This window comes from Aptenodytes forsteri, unplaced genomic scaffold (genome assembly GCF_000699145.1).
Source record: "Aptenodytes forsteri isolate BGI_AS27 unplaced genomic scaffold, ASM69914v1 Scaffold640, whole genome shotgun sequence".
In the NCBI taxonomy this organism is placed as follows: Eukaryota; Metazoa; Chordata; class Aves; order Sphenisciformes; family Spheniscidae; genus Aptenodytes; species Aptenodytes forsteri.
In genome coordinates, this window is record NW_008794887.1 from 16043 (window position 1) to 34330 (window position 18288).

The window sequence follows — 18288 nt, forward strand, 5'->3', positions numbered from 1 at the left end:
AAAAAAAAAAAAAAAAAAGACGATTCCCACTGCGAAGTTATGGCAGGAGAGCTACAAAACCCAAAGAGACCCTTCACAAAAGCCAATTTACTAAGGGTACCGTCAAGAGGCCCGGAGCCGCCCAGGCAGGGCCCGGAGCCGGAGGAGAGGGACGGCCGGACGCTTTATGGAACGAAAGCGAATGTCGGATAAATTGAGTACAAGCCAGTGCCGCACCCTGGGTCTCCTCCACAGCCAGGACAACCCATCCAGGCGCCTCCGCATCAATATATTCCCATTCCTTTCTTTTTTCTTTTTTTTTTTTTTTCCCTTTTTTTTTTTTTTTAAAGGGGATTGTGTGGGGAAAAAAAAAAAACAAACAACCCAAAGAAATTGCTTTGGGAACCAGACTCTCCCCCGGCCCTACCTGAACGCTGCCCTGCGCTTCCCCCACCGAGGAGCACCGGTGCCCACCTTGGGAAACCTTTTTTTCTTTTTTTTTTTTTTTTTTTAATTTCCTTCTTCCCACGTGGTTGGGTTTGTCTCATTCCTCCTATTTTTAAACAACTCCCCCCCCTCTGCTGGCTCAGGGCAGAAAGCTCACCGCCGTTTGCGGTGGGTTTTGTTTTTTTGTTTTTTGTTTTTGTTTTTTTTTGTCACTAACCAAGCGCGAGAGGTTTTGGCCAGCGGGGGACCCAAGTGGGGACCCTACAGCGAGTCACGGGGCGCCCGCCGGCAGCCTAGCAAGGAATACAACAGGGAGCTCTGCAGCAGCTGAAATGCGGACAAGACCTTGCTCTGGCAAAAAAAAAGTCATGTCGCTAAAGGTGGAGAGGCGAGGGAGGGGAGGACCGGCGCGAAAGGCGCATCTCTCAGTAAGGAACCCCTCTCCCCCGTCCCCCCCGCGGAGGCACTCTGCCAGGCCCACGGTACGCCTTCCCGTAAGAAGAAGTCGCCTGGGTCGGGGCGCCCCAGCTGTGACCTGTTCCTGCCCCGCTGGAACCGGCGCTCCCCGGTCCCAGCTCGCCGTAATTTTGAATTTTGGCCTCTGGATGTACCAGCGTGTTGTTGCTCCCCTCGGCTTTCGTAAAAGATTGCCCAACCGAGTGTATGGCGACGGGGACTCTGGCGAAGCGGAGGTCCTGGTCCCCTGGAAACTGGACAGATCCTGTGCCCTGGTAATTGCTCGTCTCCCCATGGTGGCTCACGGAGCCCAAGAAGGTCCTGCTTTTCCCCAGAGGCTGGGCAGAGGGTTCTAGTAGCGTCTGGCCCGAATTCAGCTCCTCGGCACCAAATCCCCCCTCTGAGCCCTCAGCGCTGTAAGTCCTGGAGGAGTGGGACCTGCCGTAGTCCGCGGCTCTCGAGGCTTGGTGTTCGTGCGTCGTGTGGCCGAGCGACTCCGCTTCTTGCTGGGAAAAGAGCTGCAGCAGCGCAGCCGTCACGGCCGGGTTCAACTCTTGGGCTGCGCTGGAGAGATCGCCTTCGGAGAGAGGTGGTGGCGGCGGCGGTCCGGGGGGCTCGGGGGGTCTCTTCTCTGGTGGGAGAATGCGAGGAGGACATGCTGTGGAAGGGTTACTTCTTTTAAACACCATCTTAAAACGTCACCGCGAACAGATATAAATACATTTATATGAAAAAAAAACCCAAACAGCCTACCGAGACAGTCCGCTCTCTGGGATGCACTGGCAAAGAGGCGGAGAGTTTTAAAAGCTGGTATTTGTTGCAAGATCAGTGCACACGTTCATTAACGTTTTCCCCGTACTTGCCCCGTCCCCCACGCCCCCAACCAGTCGGCAACAGCTGTCCTAACACACGGGCGCCCGTGGAGGGAATTCCTGCTCTCGGATCAAAGGCTAACGCCGAGCAGGAGACAGATGTGGAGCCACACGACAGCACGTGTTCCCCAAAAGCGGGGTCTCCCGCCGCACAGGGACGCCGTGCCTTACCGCGCCGGTACCGGGCTCGCCGGCAGCCGGGCGGCCGCGTACTGATGGAGCGTGGCCCTGATGTATTGGTTTAGAAAAAAAAGGCGAAACCAAAACCCAACCCCAAACCCACACGTACCAGATCCTGACTGCACCCACGACAGCCTGAAGGGAGTGGGTACGCCCTCTCGTGTCCCCTCTTTGCTTCTTACCAGAGCCGGCCCTGCTTCGCCTGGTTTATGACCTTTCTACGAAGTACGTTTCCAGCACACAGTCCAAAACAATCTCAACCCACACGTATTTGCATGCAACGTACAGACCGTCCTGGAGCACGAGGAAATAATTTTGCCCCCTCCCTTCGTCCCCTTCGCCCCCGCTACTCCTCCCCCCCCCCCCCCCCCCCCCCCCCCCCCACATCAGACCTGAAGTCACAAGGATTGCTGTTTCTGAAGGACCCCTCCTAGCAAGAACAAAAGCACCCTTCGCACACCCCCGCCACCGCCACGCTCTTACTAATTCGTGTTACTGGCTTTTGAGGCAGCAGGAAGAACAAAGCAGCCTGGTCAGGCGGTGGGAAAGGCGAGAGCAGAGCTCCGGCCCTCCCCCTGCTAGGGCAGTGCCACGGCTAGAAGTGACACCGCAGAGGGGAGGACGCAGCTTCCCGCCGGACACGATCTGCTCCCGGTGCCTCGCGTGCCGGCTTCGCTCACAAAACCAGTCCTGACTCCTGCAGGGCAACACAACTGAACTGACTCGATCTCCTTCATCGACAAAAGGATCGGCTACACGGTGATTAAAGTTATTACTGGCGATGACGTAAGAGGCCACGAACACCTTGTTTGAATCAGATCCTCAAATCATTTGCAAAACTGGTTATTAAAAAGGTCAAACTTTATTGTGAAAACCAGTAGTCTTCCAGGACCACCCCTCCACCCATATCAGTCAGTCCACTTTAAAACTAGGTTGTATTTAAATCCAGAAAACAATCTTCAGGTAATTTTAAAGCCAAGCTGATTTGGGGACAGCATATCATTGAAAATAATTATAAACAGAGAACAACGTTATTTGATTGAATCTGCTCTACAATAACCTAGTTATCTTCCAGTACTAGGGCAAAAAAGAAAAAAAAAAAAAGCAAAAAGCACGATCACAACTGGCTTGTGGTGGGCAGGTGTGTTGAAGGCACGAGAACACAGCACGTTCAGCTACATTGCAGAGGAGTTGTGTATCGGGCCAAAAGAGGCTCCCTGGAGAGTCTGAGACATACTCAGGAGGCGCTTCTAGAATTTGGTGAGGTCGTCAATGTTGCTAATAATTCAAAAAAAATTAAAAAGGTCAAACTTTATTGTGAAAACCAGTAGTCTTCCAGGACCACCCCTCCACCCATATCAGTCAGTCCACTTTAAAACTAGGTTGTATTTAAATCCAGAAAACAATCTTCAGGTAATTTTAAAGCCAAGCTGATTTGGGGACAGCATATCATTGAAAATAATTATAAACAGAGAACAACGTTATTTGATTGAATCTGCTCTACAATAACCTAGTTATCTTCCAGTACTAGGGCAAAAAAGAAAAAAAAAAAAAGCAAAAAGCACGATCACAACTGGCTTGTGGTGGGCAGGTGTGTTGAAGGCACGAGAACACAGCACGTTCAGCTACATTGCAGAGGAGTTGTGTATCGGGCCAAAAGAGGCTCCCTGGAGAGTCTGAGACATACTCAGGAGGCGCTTCTAGAATTTGGTGAGGTCGTCACAGGATGTTGCTAATAATTCAAAAAATCAACAGAAACAAAAGACATGGAGACATTTACACTCACCTTTGAAAAGGAAATCCAAGAGTTCACTGATACAATCAGGTCTTTTAAACATGCCTCTTAACTTGCTCTACAAGAACCAGCCATTTGGCTCAACTTCAGAAGTCACCGAATTTCAGGACTCCTAAAAGTCAACTCTACGTATAACCAGGCACACCGAAGCTGGATGCACAAGTTTCTTATGTACACAACCACCGCTGTCCCTCCCTTCCAGCACTCGCCAGTATTTCAGTTCTCACGTTCTTTAAAATCATCTCTGCATGTTTGGTTCCTCCCCCCCCCCCCCCTTTTTTTTTCCCCTCCCTTTTTTTTTTTTTTGAGAGGGCTGGAAGGGAATGGTGAAAAAGAGAGTTGGGACAAACAATAAGATGGGAAAATCTGCTGAGCTCCAATGTCCCGTGAAAAAAAACTACCTGAATGTGTAAACTGATTACTAGGGGTATTAAAGGAAGAACTGACCCTCCAAGTTTCCCTTTCATTTTTTTGGGAAAAAACCAAAACCTTTAATCTTCACTGACCCATTCACACTGGAGCACTAATGGATTTTACATGCTTTGGAGATGTGAAGCAGAGTAGTATTTTCATGTTTTGGCTTTCTGCAGTTGTTAAAACCTCCTGAGCAGTCCAGCACTTACCGCAGGGAGTGGGTCAGTGTCTTTCTCGGTCTTGAAATCTGAGACTCGACCACATTCTAGCACCCAGCACCTTTCCTCCTCCCATCCACACCCCCTGCCGCCCTCTGGCACAACACTCAGACGTCTCGGTTCCTCCTGGCCGCAGTTGAACTAGAGGCACTCATATGGCATACTTTAATTGTTCAAACAAGTGCACGGTATCCAAGATGCACAAGCAACGGTCATGATTATTTACCTGTACTTTCCTCCGGGTGCATTGTAGGGGTTTTCCTTGGCCCCCGTTGCTCACTGCTCTTCTCCCCGTTGCTCTCCTCCAGGGTTATAACAGGCTCCTGGCTCTTCATCAGCTGACTCAGCAGAACGGCCAGCACGTTCTGCATATCTCCCTGAGCGCTGGCTGCTTCTGGAGTCGCCTGCTCCTCCGGTAGCTGGGCCTCCGCGGGTGGCTCTTCTATGGCTTCCTCTGCTGCTGCTGTCTGAGACTCGTGCTGCTGAGTTGTGGCTTCTGTCAGAGCGTTGATGGACTGGTTGAGAGCCTCCAGCTGTTGCTGCATCTCTGGGTTAGAGTGTACGTTCAACAGCTGGGCCATCTGTGGGACACTCAGATCAGTCTGGCTCTGCAGCAAGTTCAGTAAAACAGCTAGCTCGCTCTGATTCAGCTGCTGGGTGATTTCTCCAAGGCCTGCAGGAAACACAAGCAGCATCACAGGAAGGTTAGGCAAAGCTACATCACATTGGTTTGTAATCGTGCCACTGCACATACCAATGAACACCTCTTCTCCGTGTTCCCGGGCCAGGGGAACGCACCGAGGCTCCAGGAGGAGGATTCCAGGATAGTTTGCTCCGATTTCTACCACCAGCTTGCCCCCTCCAGACTGCGATCAGCTCTGAACAGCACTGCAGCAGCACCCCGTGGTACTGCGCACACACTGCACTCACCCAAGGCTACAGCTGGGAACTGCTCTGTTAGCCATGGAGGGAAGCTTCTTCACTGCCCCCTCAAACATAACTGCACACGTGGCTGCTGCTTAAAATCGGCTGAGTTGAGCCAAACCTCCCCGTTCCTCGGTTAGCTAACCGAGGGCATCCCAGGAATCAGACTGGTGACCAAGTACACCACCAGTTATGGCAGCAAGTCCGAGGACGCGTGATGAAGACTGGAAACCCTTAGCCCACTTCAGTGGTAATCAGAGCAGCAAGTCTGACAGCAGCTCAGCCCCTCCCAAGGTCTCCGCAGCACTCCGCGGATCGAAAGCACTCCCTCCTGCACTGGAAAGCAGGTTTCCCGGGACGGAGCTAAGCTGCTGTTTGGAACGGAGGAAGGGTGTGTTCCACTGACGCAGCAAACGAAATTAGGTCAAGCAGAAGGCAATTCCTTGCTGAAAGCTGGCCTGGGATCACAGAGGACTCTGTCCTGACCTGCAAGTATCCAGGTTAGTCTAAAATACAACCCTTGAGTGGCATCACCTCACTTTGCACCATGCTGGAGCAGAGCCTCCTGAGTGACAAGTGACGAGGGTGTCCCTTCACGCTGACACTGACTTTGTAAGTCAAACTTTTTGGGAAGAAGGGTGCGAAGGTTTGGTTTTAGAAGCTTAAAATTAAGCTCCTCTTGCTGGTAGGCAACTAAGAACACGACACTCACTTTTCTCAGCTGTTTGCTAATCCAACCACCACCTTTTGTCCATCTGCCATGTTTCGTTGAACACATGGATTGTGCATTCCCTGGAGCAAGAACTGTCTTCCTTGTTACTTGTCAGTACACCATTTGACACAAAGGAAGCTTTAGCCCATATCTGGGTTTTTATAAGGCTTCTACAGAACAATCAGCATGGTCTGGGCAGCTTTGTATATCTCTACATTCCCAGGAATCAAAATACCTCCCCTCCGACTATTTTCTAGACGCAGGAAGGTTGGTCACAGTTTTGGAAACAGCGCACAAGTCCTGGTCCTGCAAGTCTTTATGACCAAGTGATCTTTTCTGCAACAAGCAAAGTGCAATAATGTACACTTTTGCCCACCAGCCACTAGCCTGTTACATCCCATGCCTAATCTTTATATAATTTGATCGACGAGATCAAACTTCAGCTCATTTGCACACCCTTTACATGGCTGTACCTTCCAGCCTATTATCTGTTACTTCGCTGGCTTAAGTGACTCAATGACTCCTTTCATTCTTCTCTGTGAAAGCATGTTTCAGAACCAATAATGTAACTCATAGAACAAATTCATAGTCAGCTCATCAGTGAGTGACTTCTGAAGACCAGCCAGAATGCTCTGCAGCCAATAGTTTTCACAGCAGAGGAAAAAAAAGGAGGAAAAAAAAAAAAAAAAAATCGGGATAGGAAGAGTCTGGAATGCCCTTTCTGTAGAAACAGAGGTAAAAGAACCATTCTGGCTTGAAAATAGACATAAGCCTCCCACATCCCGACCGGAGAGGTAACGTATCGGGAGGAGCCTTTTACGGACCAGACTGGGCACTGACCTACTGCATCTCCAGCACCAGACTCTGTTTTGAGCTGGGCAGGCTGTGGGTGCACAGGACTGCTGTTGTTTTTGACAGTGTCTGTGCTTGTAACAGAGGTAGTTTCTTTCCGAGAAACTTTTGATAATGGTGGCTCCTCCACTGCAATCCCGCTTTGCCGCTGCCGTCGGCGTTTCTTGCTCCACAGCTCGTGGCAATCCTGCCAGTGGGGAAGGCTGCAAGAAAACAACACTTAGCAGTTAAGAAACACGGCAAGAAAACCCATTTAATCCTCAAAGACCACAGAAAGTTATTCGTGCCATAAGAGAAACACAGATGTTCCTCTGACTGCAACCATACTATTAAACCAAGAAGGGGCAAGTCCTAGAACCAGGAAAGGCAGCATAATTGCATGCGAATCATTTCATTTGCACCGGGATCTCACCCCTGAATGGACTGGGTTAGCTACAATGCACACAAGCCCCAGTGAGTCCAAGTCCGCCGAGCTTTGAGAGCCTGGTGGCTTTAAGAAAGCAGCTGCCTTTAGTAACTCCGAAGGAAACAGGATCTCAAAAGCTACTGCCATACTTGCACACAAAGCAGCTAGAGCAGAGTTTTATCATCTGCTTGACTGGAGTGGGAGAAAAGAGCTGCAGTGTGACACTGCTCAACAGCCACTCTTCTAGTCAATTAACAAGCAGCACCCCCCCCCCCCCCCCCCCCCCCCCCCCTCTGACTGCAACCATACTATTAAACCAAGAAGGGGCAAGTCCTAGAACCAGGAAAGGCAGCATAATTGCATGCGAATCATTTCATTTGCACCGGGATCTCACCCCTGAATGGACTGGGTTAGCTACAATGCACACAAGCCCCAGTGAGTCCAAGTCCGCCGAGCTTTGAGAGCCTGGTGGCTTTAAGAAAGCAGCTGCCTTTAGTAACTCCGAAGGAAACAGGATCTCAAAAGCTACTGCCATACTTGCACACAAAGCAGCTAGAGCAGAGTTTTATCATCTGCTTGACTGGAGTGGGAGAAAAGAGCTGCAGTGTGACACTGCTCAACAGCCACTCTTCTAGTCAATTAACAAGCAGCATAAACGAGGCCTGGCCAGTCCTCCATGGCACAGAGGACAGGGATATGCTACAGGCTGCTCTTGCGTATCTTCCAACAGAGTTTTAGAGCACCTTACAAGCATTAAGCTGAGCTTTATAAAACCAGCCTGTTGTCAGGCAGAAAACCAACAGCATAGGAAGAGCTATTTGCTCAGCCACATGACAAAGTGCAAGGGCAGAGTCAAGAACCCAGAAATCGTAACTTAATTCTGACTAAAAAAAAAAACCCCAAGGCCAAGCCAGCGGCTCCTTCCCAAAGCTCATTAGCAGAGAGCCCACTGCGGTGGAGGATGCCAGCTGGAACTTACTCTGGAGGTGCCATTTTGCTGAGGTCAACATCCTTAAGGAAGTCACTCTGCAGGGCCTGTTCTGCTGTGCAGCGCTTGCCAGGGTCTAGCGTCAGCATGTGGTCCAGCAGGTCGAGAGCAGACGAAGGAATGCTGCGCAAAGAGTTGGAAATATGGCTGAGTTACGGGGTCGTTCTGAACAGGGGGAGAAGCCTGCTTTCAGAGAGACACCTCAGGCCTAGGAGAAATCCACGCAGTCAAAATTTATTACTACGTGATGCAGCAGCTCAAAGACATCAACAGAACAGGCATCAGATATGCAATATTTTCAGTCTAGTTTTTGCCATTTATGAAGAGCAACTCTGCTGCAAATCCCACAAGATTATCACACAATTATACTCTCCCCCCCGAGAGCACGTCTCTGAAGTCAGACAGCCTCAGCACTGTGAGAATGCCACACTGTCAAGCGTGCTTTCCAGTGCAGACCCTAGCTAGAAGTGTCACAAGCGTGCAGAGGCAGGGAACCCCTCCGGCAGGCACCTGTGGCAGATCTTTAGAAAGGGGACAGTGACCCCATTCCAGACTTCCCCAGATGGGAGAAGCCCTCCTGGGGAGGGCTGCCCGATGGCAGAAGGCAAGAAGGGGAAGCACTGCTTTATCCTGCCAGGCAGACTGGAGCCAAAGGATAGCAAATGAGTCGCACAACGTAACAGAAGGCCATAACCCCCACGCAGCCATTTATCCTCTTTTCTAACAAAACTCACAAGGAGAACTCCTCACGCAGGCGCCTTCGGTATTGCTTTTTCGGTTTCATAGTGTTGAAGTAGGGCAACTTGATGACATCTGGCCACACCGCTGGACAGGGGCTCCCACAGAGCCGGCTGAAAACCAGAAAAGCAGAGTACAATCAGCAGGTGGAATGCAGCTAGGAGGAGAAGAGTCACCAACCCGAGTGAAAACGTCTCCTTTCTAAGCAACTTACTGTACCAATAACCTAGGTCTGCGCACACTTCAATGAAGATTAGATAACCCTCAGGTTAAAAAGGAGGTATCAGAAGAGGAAAAATGCTCACCTTGAGTTTATAAACCATCCAAACACAATGAATTTTCAGTGTAAGATGTAGTTTAGGATCATGATTCTTGCACTCAACCAACAACAGCAAAGTTTACTGAGCGTGCACACATTAGCAGCCACCCACTTGATGGTAGGCACGGACACCTAGATGCCTAACTATTCACATTTGCGGTTACAGTCATTTGCTGGTCCTATTTTGCAGGCAGGTTAGAGAAAGAGGGCTCTTATAACACAGAGACTGTGTGCATGAGCAGTTTCTGCAGTACCTCCTCTCATAGGCATGCATGTGCAATGCTTTACCTGATTAATTCAAGCTGAGCCAGTTCCAGATTGGCTTGAAAAATAGGCTTCTTTGTAAACAGTTCCCCGAGGATACAGCTGGAAAGAGGAAAAGCAAGAGGTCACAACAGCAAACCCTTGGGATGATCGTTTGAACACTGCAGCATTTCTGTTCAGAAGCAGGTTTGCCTGAGGAGAGTTATTTGCATCAGGGCTTGTAGTTGAAAACTGACAAACTAACCTATGTGTACAGAGTCACCAATTCTACGCAGCTGGGAAATAACATTCACTAGTAGGCTGGTTAACATGTCACAGGCTTCACGCCTTAACTCCTTGCAGGGAAAGGAGGATGTGTCAATAGCATGACAGTTTCAGCCCATTTATCTTTTCAACTTTACTGTCATAATTTGGGGGATATCTCCTGGCCCAAATTATCCCCAGCTGCCAGTAGCGTACTGTTTGCCATTGTCAAGCGCAGGATATCGCCTTGTACACGCAACGTTTGTAGAGCTGGAAGGGAAAGAAGAGAAGGAGGGAGGGGACAGCTCTGCCTCATTCAGTCCTTAACATCTACCCTTAAGCCTTCTGACAGGAATGACAACCAGTGCCAAATATAGCTGTGGTCTGATACAGGCACCCGTCCGCTGGAACTGGGCTAGCCCCGCACATTTGGCACAGGACACTGAACAGCAACCGGACCTCACGGCCGGAGTTTCCAGAAGTAATTTATCAGGGCCTGACTTTTACAAACCTTTGTCGTTTGTGTACTAAGCTCTGCTGAAAGTTTACCTGTGAATATCACAATGGGAAGTACGCGCTTTGGGAAATCCAGCACCGCTTCCGAATGCTGAATCCGAGTCTCTGGTTCTGAATCACTTGGGAAATGTTCCATCTTTGTGGCTGAACTGCCCAGACTCCTGTTCACGAGGCTCCCTACACTACTAGAAACCTGAAATCTCTACTTTAACACGTTTCCTAGATTTAGCTGAAAAAATTAGGTGACAGAGCAATTTGAAGAGGTTACAGAAAAACTCTCTATTAGGTCATTAAAACCATACACTGAAGCTATGACCAGCACAGAGTAAGCTTGTCACCCCTTCTGAACCTAGCGGTACGTCATTATTGAAGGTTGGTTGGTTTGGTTTTTAAATAGCAAGAATAGATACCTTTTATGCTCTCACATGTCAATACCAAGAAAAGTCTCATTCTAGGAGTTTTTACTAAATGGTATAGCTTTAGTTAGGCGACACACACGTATTTCCTCAAAGCACAGAATTTTGAAAGTATTCCTACACTACCACAACACACTTTGCCTAGCTGGAACAGGTCCAGCTTCAGAAATGAGCACAAATCAAAGACTACCTTCCATTAGAACTATTCTATTCACGTGCTGATGTTCACAGCCCAAACGGGACAAAAGATACAAAACCCGGCACTTACCCACAGCTCCACACATCTATGGCTGGTGTGTAACGCTCCTCACCTAGCAGCAATTCTGGAGGTCGATACCATAACGTAATGACTTTATTTGTGTATGGACGGCTGGAATGCAAGGTACAAATATAAACTGATGACAAGAACCACAAAACCCTTACAAACTGTAATTATTACTTCCAAACTGCAGAGTTAGGCACGTAAGTAGAAGCAGTGGGCTTTCAAGTGTCTAGACTTCCATAGCACCTGCCTGAGTTAAATAAAGCCGATGAGATATCACAGATTTTACAAGTCTGCCTGAGTGCACAAGACAGTAAGCTGTAGTAAGCTGTAAACTGAAAAATCCTGACCTGCAACAGGCAGGAGACAGTAAGCTGTAGGTACCCAAGACTGAAAAATCCTGACCTGCAACAGGCAGCGGCAGGCTGCCATGACTGAATAGTGACTGATCTCAACTGATCTCAGAGCAAAGCGTGGTCTGTGGCAGGTCCATGGCAAGCAGAGAAGATGTTTTGGTTCCTTATCGGCTGGTTTGTCTAATGAAAGGCTATTAATACCAGCCAGGAGTGTATTTTTTCTGACAGCTGGAGCTGCGTTATAGCACTTACACCATACTGGAAATCATTCCTCAGGCAATGCCAGGACTTCCAAGCGAAGGGACTATGTGGACATTAGGTGGGATGAGCTCCTTTCTTCTTATGTAAACCATTTCCCCCTTCCTCCACCCCGCTATGCCTCACCTCTCCTCCGAGCTGTAGAGTCGGGCGAGTCCAAAATCTGCGAGTTTGATTTGCCCACTGAAAGACAAAAAAAAACCAGTCACTGGTTTGAATCACAGCTGGGCTCACACGCTGCAAGCAGTAAAAGGTAAGGAAATCCCCCCCATGTAGTAGAAAGGCCTAGCAAAGCAATGTTTGCAGTAATTACTTTTGGATATGCCAGTCTTAATTTTTCAAACCCTATTTAATGCTTCAAAGAAACAGGAAAAAAAAAAAAAGCAGTAATTCAGACTCATCTCTATCCCAAAACCTTCCCAACAGACCAATGTCCCAGAGAAATTTTTTAGATGGATATCCAGACATGTGGATGCAATTATGCACAGTATTATTCTCACAGGCTCCAAGTTTTCTTATGGGTATCCAGATAAAGACTTGAGAATTAACAGCAAACGAGTAATTGTTCTGTATTCTGTGATGAACTACGTTACTGCCAAACATTGCTATCTAGAGAAGAGAGAGCATTCATGGAGGACTGCTACTTCCTACCTTAAACCTCAGTGGTTTCTCTGCATACAAGCACTTCCAATAAACAGCATTTTTGCCAAAACACCATGGAGACCAAGTGCATACAGAGACCCATTCACTTCAAGTCAACGTGAAAGAAAGTTAACTGTAAGGAGCTGCAAAACGGTGAGCAGAGGGCCTCGCGTGGAGAGACTGCTACCAACAGCAAGTTAAGTAGAAGGTTGTTAGGGTCGTTCACCCTTGCAGCAGGAGCTGTGCTCTCAGCCAGCAGCAGCACCCAGGAAAGCCACCGCTTAATTACCACCATCCGTCACACCACTGGCGGAAACGTGCAGGGTTGTATTCCTACAGTGGATCAACACCTCCTGTTGCTAAGCATGCTCAAGGCGAAGACAACTGTGAGCTCTCAGCTGAACCCAGGGAGAGCGCAGGGAAGAGCTTGGACAGAACTGTACCTACTCCCAGGTTACCTGTTGTTCAATAAGATGTTGGAGCACTTAATATCTCGATGAAGGAAATTCTTTTTGTGACAATAATCCAGACCCTCCATTAACTGTTTCATGAAAGACTTGATATGGTCCTCTGAGAAATGTACCAAGCCAGATTCTAGCAGCCCCATTAGGTCATGGTCCATGTACTCAAACACAAGGTAAAAGGCACCTGGTATAATAGAGAGAAGTGATTTAAGACAAGAGAGGAGAGACAAAGAAAAAGGAGGAACGAAAGTAGATTCAATTGTTGACACATTCTTTTTTTGTGCACTGTTGAGTGCGTTCTGCTGGCGTTTTCTTTAACGCAGTCTTGTGATATTTAGGGCTTACTGGGCATCCTAGAAGGTATTTTTTCCTCAAGGGGAGGAAAAAACCAAAACAACTAAGTAGCCCCTCTAATGCATCAAGCTGACATCTGAAATCAAAATATGCCCCCAAAATAAATTCCTTCGAAATCCTGGTCATGTTTACCTATCTGTTTTGTTTTTCCTTTCAAGCTAGTTTGAAGAGACCACTGCTATGCATGGCTTGAACTGATGTTTGTGTTGTTCCCTTCTCTCTCTCATGGAAGGGAAGGCCCCAAACAAAAGCTAGTGGGATGCTAGAACACCCTTCTTCCACAGTGACAGAAGACAGAAAACCTTTCACCCTATCAGTAAGTTTGTTGCCACTAATCAGTGTTAAAAGTGACCCTGTACAGGCTTTTTTTTCTTTTTTTAAAACTGCTCTTTAGTGACTCTACACGAATGCAATGCATCCTTTCAAGCCCGTGTCTACCTCTGCTCTGCAGTGCGACAACTCATTTTAACTGGAATCCATCCTTTGACGTAAGGCCAAATCCAGATGCCAAACTTGCTGGAACTATGTATCAAGGAGGAATGCAAAAAAGAAAATCTACACCAGAGTTTAGATTTTTAGTTTTACACTAAGAATAAACAAACGGAGTTGCATCACCTCTTTGGCTAATTCAAAACCACACCCTGCAGCAAATACTACCTTTGTCCTTCTTGAAATCCAGTGCATCTTGTTTGTCCGTGACAATTTCCTTCATGTTAACAACACTGCGGTGGATCAGCTGCCGAAGGATTTTGATCTCACGGATGGCCGTGATGGGGAAGCCTTCCTTTTCATTGTCCAGTCGCACCTTCTTGAGAGCCACCAATTCACCTGCCAGAACAAGCCAGCGTCAAAGCCTCTGCACACATCGCTGCTAACAACGCTGTGGGTTTCCAGGGAGAAGTTGAAGGTAGCTATGAGCACAGCCAACATCCACCAAGAAACAGAGCCAGCTTTAGTTACCGCCCTACTAATTTTTGTTACGTTGCTCTGTCAGAAGTTATCACAACAACTACTCAAGACAGACTACACCAGCGCTCCTCCTAATCTGCTTCAGGGGAAAGTCACACAGGTGAGCTTAAATTTGCCCTGGAAACCACTCTAGTCCTTTTCACAAGCTCTGCTACAATAAAGTCCGACAAAGGCACATTTAAAAAGCAGGGGTTCCGTTGGCACCTATGGCTGCCATAGCTATACCTACCACGACCATCTGACCGTGTGTCAAATTGTACACACAGGGCACACGATTTCACAAGCAGAGAGGGCAGCTGGGCACTAACTCACAGTTACCAGGATTTCAGAGCTTCTCTTCTTTCGCCCGTTTTGAAAACATCTGATGTAAACGCTTATTCCAGGGCTGGAGCCATTTCTAGTTCTACAGGTATTCGTCATTAACTGGCAACACCACTAACGCTGGAATGGGTTTTAAGCACACCCACAGTAACAAGGTGCGCTGGTTTTGGCTGGGATAGAGTTAGTTTTCTTCATAGTAGCTAGTGTGGGGCTACGTTTGGGATTTGTGCTGAAGACAGTGCTGATAACGCAGGGATGTTTTAGTTACTGCTGAGCAGTGCTTACACACAGTCAAGGCCTTTTCTGCTCCTCACCCCACCAGCGAGCAGGCTGGGGGGGCACAAGAAGCTGGGAGGGGACACGGCCGGGACAGCTGACCCCAACTGACCCAAGGGATATCCCACACCGTATGATGTCACGCTCAGCGTAGAAAGCTGGGGGAAGAAGAAGGAAGGGGGGGACGTTCTGCCGATGGGAAGCAGTGAATGAATTCCTTGGTTTGCTTTGCTTGCGCATGCGGCTTTTGCTTTACCTATTAAACTGTCTTTATCTCAGCCCACGAGTTTTCTCATTTTTACTCTTCCGATTCTCTCCCCCATCCCACAGCGAGCAAGCGGCTGCGCGGTGCTTAGTTGCCAGCTGGGGTTAAATCAGGACGCAAGGCCTTAAAGAAGTGGAGTCAATCTGAAGCCACTTGGCATCCTTACCTGTATCCTTGTCCTTGGCTTTGTACACCTGCCCATACGTCCCTTCTCCAATAATCCCAATGATATCAAACTTGTCCACGCAACGCTTCCCCCAGTCGCTTTCCGTCTGTCTCCTTTCCCCATACCGAGGACAACAGATTCTGAAAGAGGGAAGAGGACTGTTAGACACCCGAGTGCTCCACCGCACCGCCATCCCACAGACAACTGCCCATTCGACTGTTTTAGGCTGTACCCTAAAAACAAAAAGCAAGGGTCAGGCACCCTGTCTTTACACTCCTAGCAACTGAGCGTTCAGTAGAGCTTAATGAATTATGCTATATAATCTCAGCCACTCTAGGTAACAGGCACTGCTATACAGGAACACTGTCCTATTTCATTCAGACACTAAAGCGTGCCCACCAGCACACTCTCACTACCAGATCTTTTCACTTCAGTTATGCATTTATCAGCTGCATACCGCTAACAAGCAATACATTGTCCCTCCTGGGGAAATAAGGAGTGCAAAGAGTGGGGGAGACAAGCAAAATAGGTATTACGCCACCTCAATTCCACAGACCTTGAGGTAGCAGAACCATTTCGCTATAGCCTACCTGGGGCACACAGTTAGCTACACAGATTTCTACAAAGATCTCATTATATACTTTTAACTGAGAGTAGCTTGAAGGAGAACCAAACCAGTATCTTTATCTAAAAAATACCAAAGAATTATGCTACAGTAGGACAAAAATCAGTGTTTGGAATCTTTTACAGAAACGCTGGACATTTGATTTTTATTTAAAACGAAGTGCAGCTAGCACTGTGTGTACAAAACGCCAAGGGAGCTTACTTCCTTGGCAATTGTGTAAATTTTGTTAGCAGGGGAAGTTGTATATACCATGCGACATGACTACTACTCCAATCGTGCACGAAGAAAAGGTGTATGTCTCCTGTTCAGAATAACCAATTCCTAGAAGCACCACGAGCTTTATACGGGGATACTCATCAGGAGGTTTCTTTGGCCTGCAGGCTACAGGCTAAATCGAAAGATGAGAGCGCCTGCAGGGTAGATGTGGCTGGAGATTGAATATGCCACACGCCAGCAATTTCTACCATGGAAAGGGTCAAAGGGGAAGACAACAGAACCCGCCACAGCTTCAGTACGACGCCTGAACGGTAGTCTCCATTTGGTGCACAATTTACACAACCTCCTCTTCTTCCCAAACTGCTGTACTGTTAATTCTCAAACAGATGGGGCGAGTGGCCGTCAGCTGCGAGTGGCCCAAATATGAAACAACCCACAGGAAACAGTTAATATACCATACGAAAAACCAGAAATGTGAACTCGTTTTCTCCACATTTCACTTCCCTCAATAAAGAGAGTACTCAAACGAGTCTGGGGACAAAAGAATTTATAAGACTGAACTAAATCTGGCTAAAGATTTATAACTAAGTGCACGTTAAGTGTTCTCCCCATCCAGTAAATGGTGGGGAGGCTGCTGAGAGCTGGCAAAGCAGCTGCCAGATTCAATTTCAAAAACGACTGCACTTTCAACAGCGCCGTCTCCACACGGAGCACAGGGCATGCAGTCAGCTCTCCTAGGAGTGCTGCAGTATACACTCAAACTTAAAGCTTTGGAAACCTAGACTGACATCTGTGTTAAGAAATAGAAAACCTAACAACTGAAAAAAGCTGAAAAAAAAGAAAGCCAGCCTTACTTTGGTCTCTTTTTGAACGGTTGCTGAGGTGGTGTGGCTGCCTTTGGTTCCGGGGAGTCAGGAGGAGATGGATCCCCTCCAGGGAGCTCTGGAGGGAGCGGGAGGTCCGTGAGTAAGTGTCGTGGTCTCTGCTCTCTATCTTTCTTCACAGGTTTTGGAGGAAGAATCTCTTTTGGACTAAACTCCGAAAAGTTAATACAACACAAAAGTCAGACTTACCAGCCAATTAACAAACAAAAAAGTCTACTGTAGGGCCACAGCTCTCTCTTTGAGAACGTAAGGTTAGAAGCCCAAGTTTAAGTGCCAAAACTAGCATAGCCAAGTATGAAACAAACCAGCAAATTTTACAATGATAATACATCAGGAGAGAAGAGCGTTAGGTTTGAACGCATTGTCTTCAAATAAACACACAGCCCTCTGCAACTAGAACTTGCTCCGTTTGCACAAATAAGTGGTTATTCTGAGTTTCCTGTAAGACAGTTCAGGTTATCAGCCAGCACCCACGTTCCGACCCTTACTTCCTCTATTTAGTCCACTTATCATAATGAAATTAAATGCAAGACTTGTTAGGGACCACTGTAAATACGAACTCAGAATTAAATCTCTCTACATAAGTAACTTAACTTCTTAGCAAGGACTGAAATGTAGCTCTAACTTATGAGTATCGCTGAGAAACCAAAAGTTGTTTTTTTAAAAAAAAAAAATCAAGTTACCAATGGCATCAGAAGCTTGGTTTAGACTGGCAAGAGTCTCATAAACAGAACCTAATTTCTCTCTCATGTATGCAGCAGGGAGAATTCCTAGGTCTGAATAGTCAGGAATTCTTCTCCACGCAAATCTCCGCTTCACCAGGAAAAGAAAAAGATTCAGAGATACGAACAACCTTCCAAGGTTCATTTTTAGGGCAGCCAGCAGGAGGTTTGCTGTTTGTCAGCATCACCAGGTCTAACGCTTCAGCACAGAGAACTCTGCATAAATGAACTGATGGAAGTAGGTCATCTTCCCAATTTTTTTATTAGACACTGCCTAATCTGCACGAAAAATCTCTTGTGAAATACAGTTAAGAAAAAAGCAAGATGAAGAAGGATATTATTCTGGAACCGAGCTCTGACATCTTCTGTAAAAGATGGGGGAGCAATCTTATCCCACTGCTAAGAAGTCACCTCGCAGCTGCAGAACTAATCGCACGTCACGCCAGCCTAGACCTCCGGAGGAAAGCGTTCACTGACGGGCACTATTACCAGCGGTACATATCCTAGAAATACCAGAAGTGAGAGCGCTGCACGGGCTGAAGCTCACCCCCATTAACTGCAAATCCTTCACGTGCAGAATGATACCCAGCCGGGTCACTTCACCAAGGCAGAATCCACGTTAAGCCTCAGAAGAGGTTTTTCAAAGCGGGATCTAGACAGCCAGGGCCTACAGCCGCAGGTAGGAGGTGAAAGACTTTGTTCCAGCAGGGCAGATCACCTAGGCTTTGCTTTCTTTACGGCTTTCGTATGTGTATTTGAAGCACTGATC

The 18288-nt window shown here is 47.7% G+C and overlaps 1 protein-coding gene across 2 annotated transcripts in view; it reads right to left on the reverse strand.

Moving 5' to 3' along the window:
• Nucleotides 1-632: 632 nt before the first annotated feature.
• Nucleotides 633-18288, reverse strand: part of CDK12 (cyclin dependent kinase 12) — a 28565-nt gene continuing 10909 nt past the window's right edge. Inside the window, exons 3-14 of one of the 2 annotated variants that reach the window (XM_009274846.2) lie at nt 16768-16944; nt 15073-15212; nt 13733-13903; nt 12716-12905; nt 11742-11798; nt 11008-11109; nt 9589-9666; nt 8978-9094; nt 8235-8366; nt 6838-7052; nt 4588-5034; nt 633-1540 (exon numbers count right to left, since the gene is read on the reverse strand). In XM_009274846.2, coding sequence (XP_009273121.1) covers nt 852-1540; nt 4588-5034; nt 6838-7052; nt 8235-8366; nt 8978-9094; nt 9589-9666; nt 11008-11109; nt 11742-11798; nt 12716-12905; nt 13733-13903; nt 15073-15212; nt 16768-16944 — 2515 coding nt within the window. In that variant the 3' untranslated portion in view covers nt 633-851. Of the gene's footprint in view, nt 1541-3229; nt 3667-4587; nt 5035-6837; nt 7053-8234; nt 8367-8977; nt 9095-9588; nt 9667-11007; nt 11110-11741; nt 11799-12715; nt 12906-13732; nt 13904-15072; nt 15213-16767; nt 16945-18288 lie in introns of those variants that run through there. The other variant, XM_009274847.1, reaches the window with a different exon arrangement.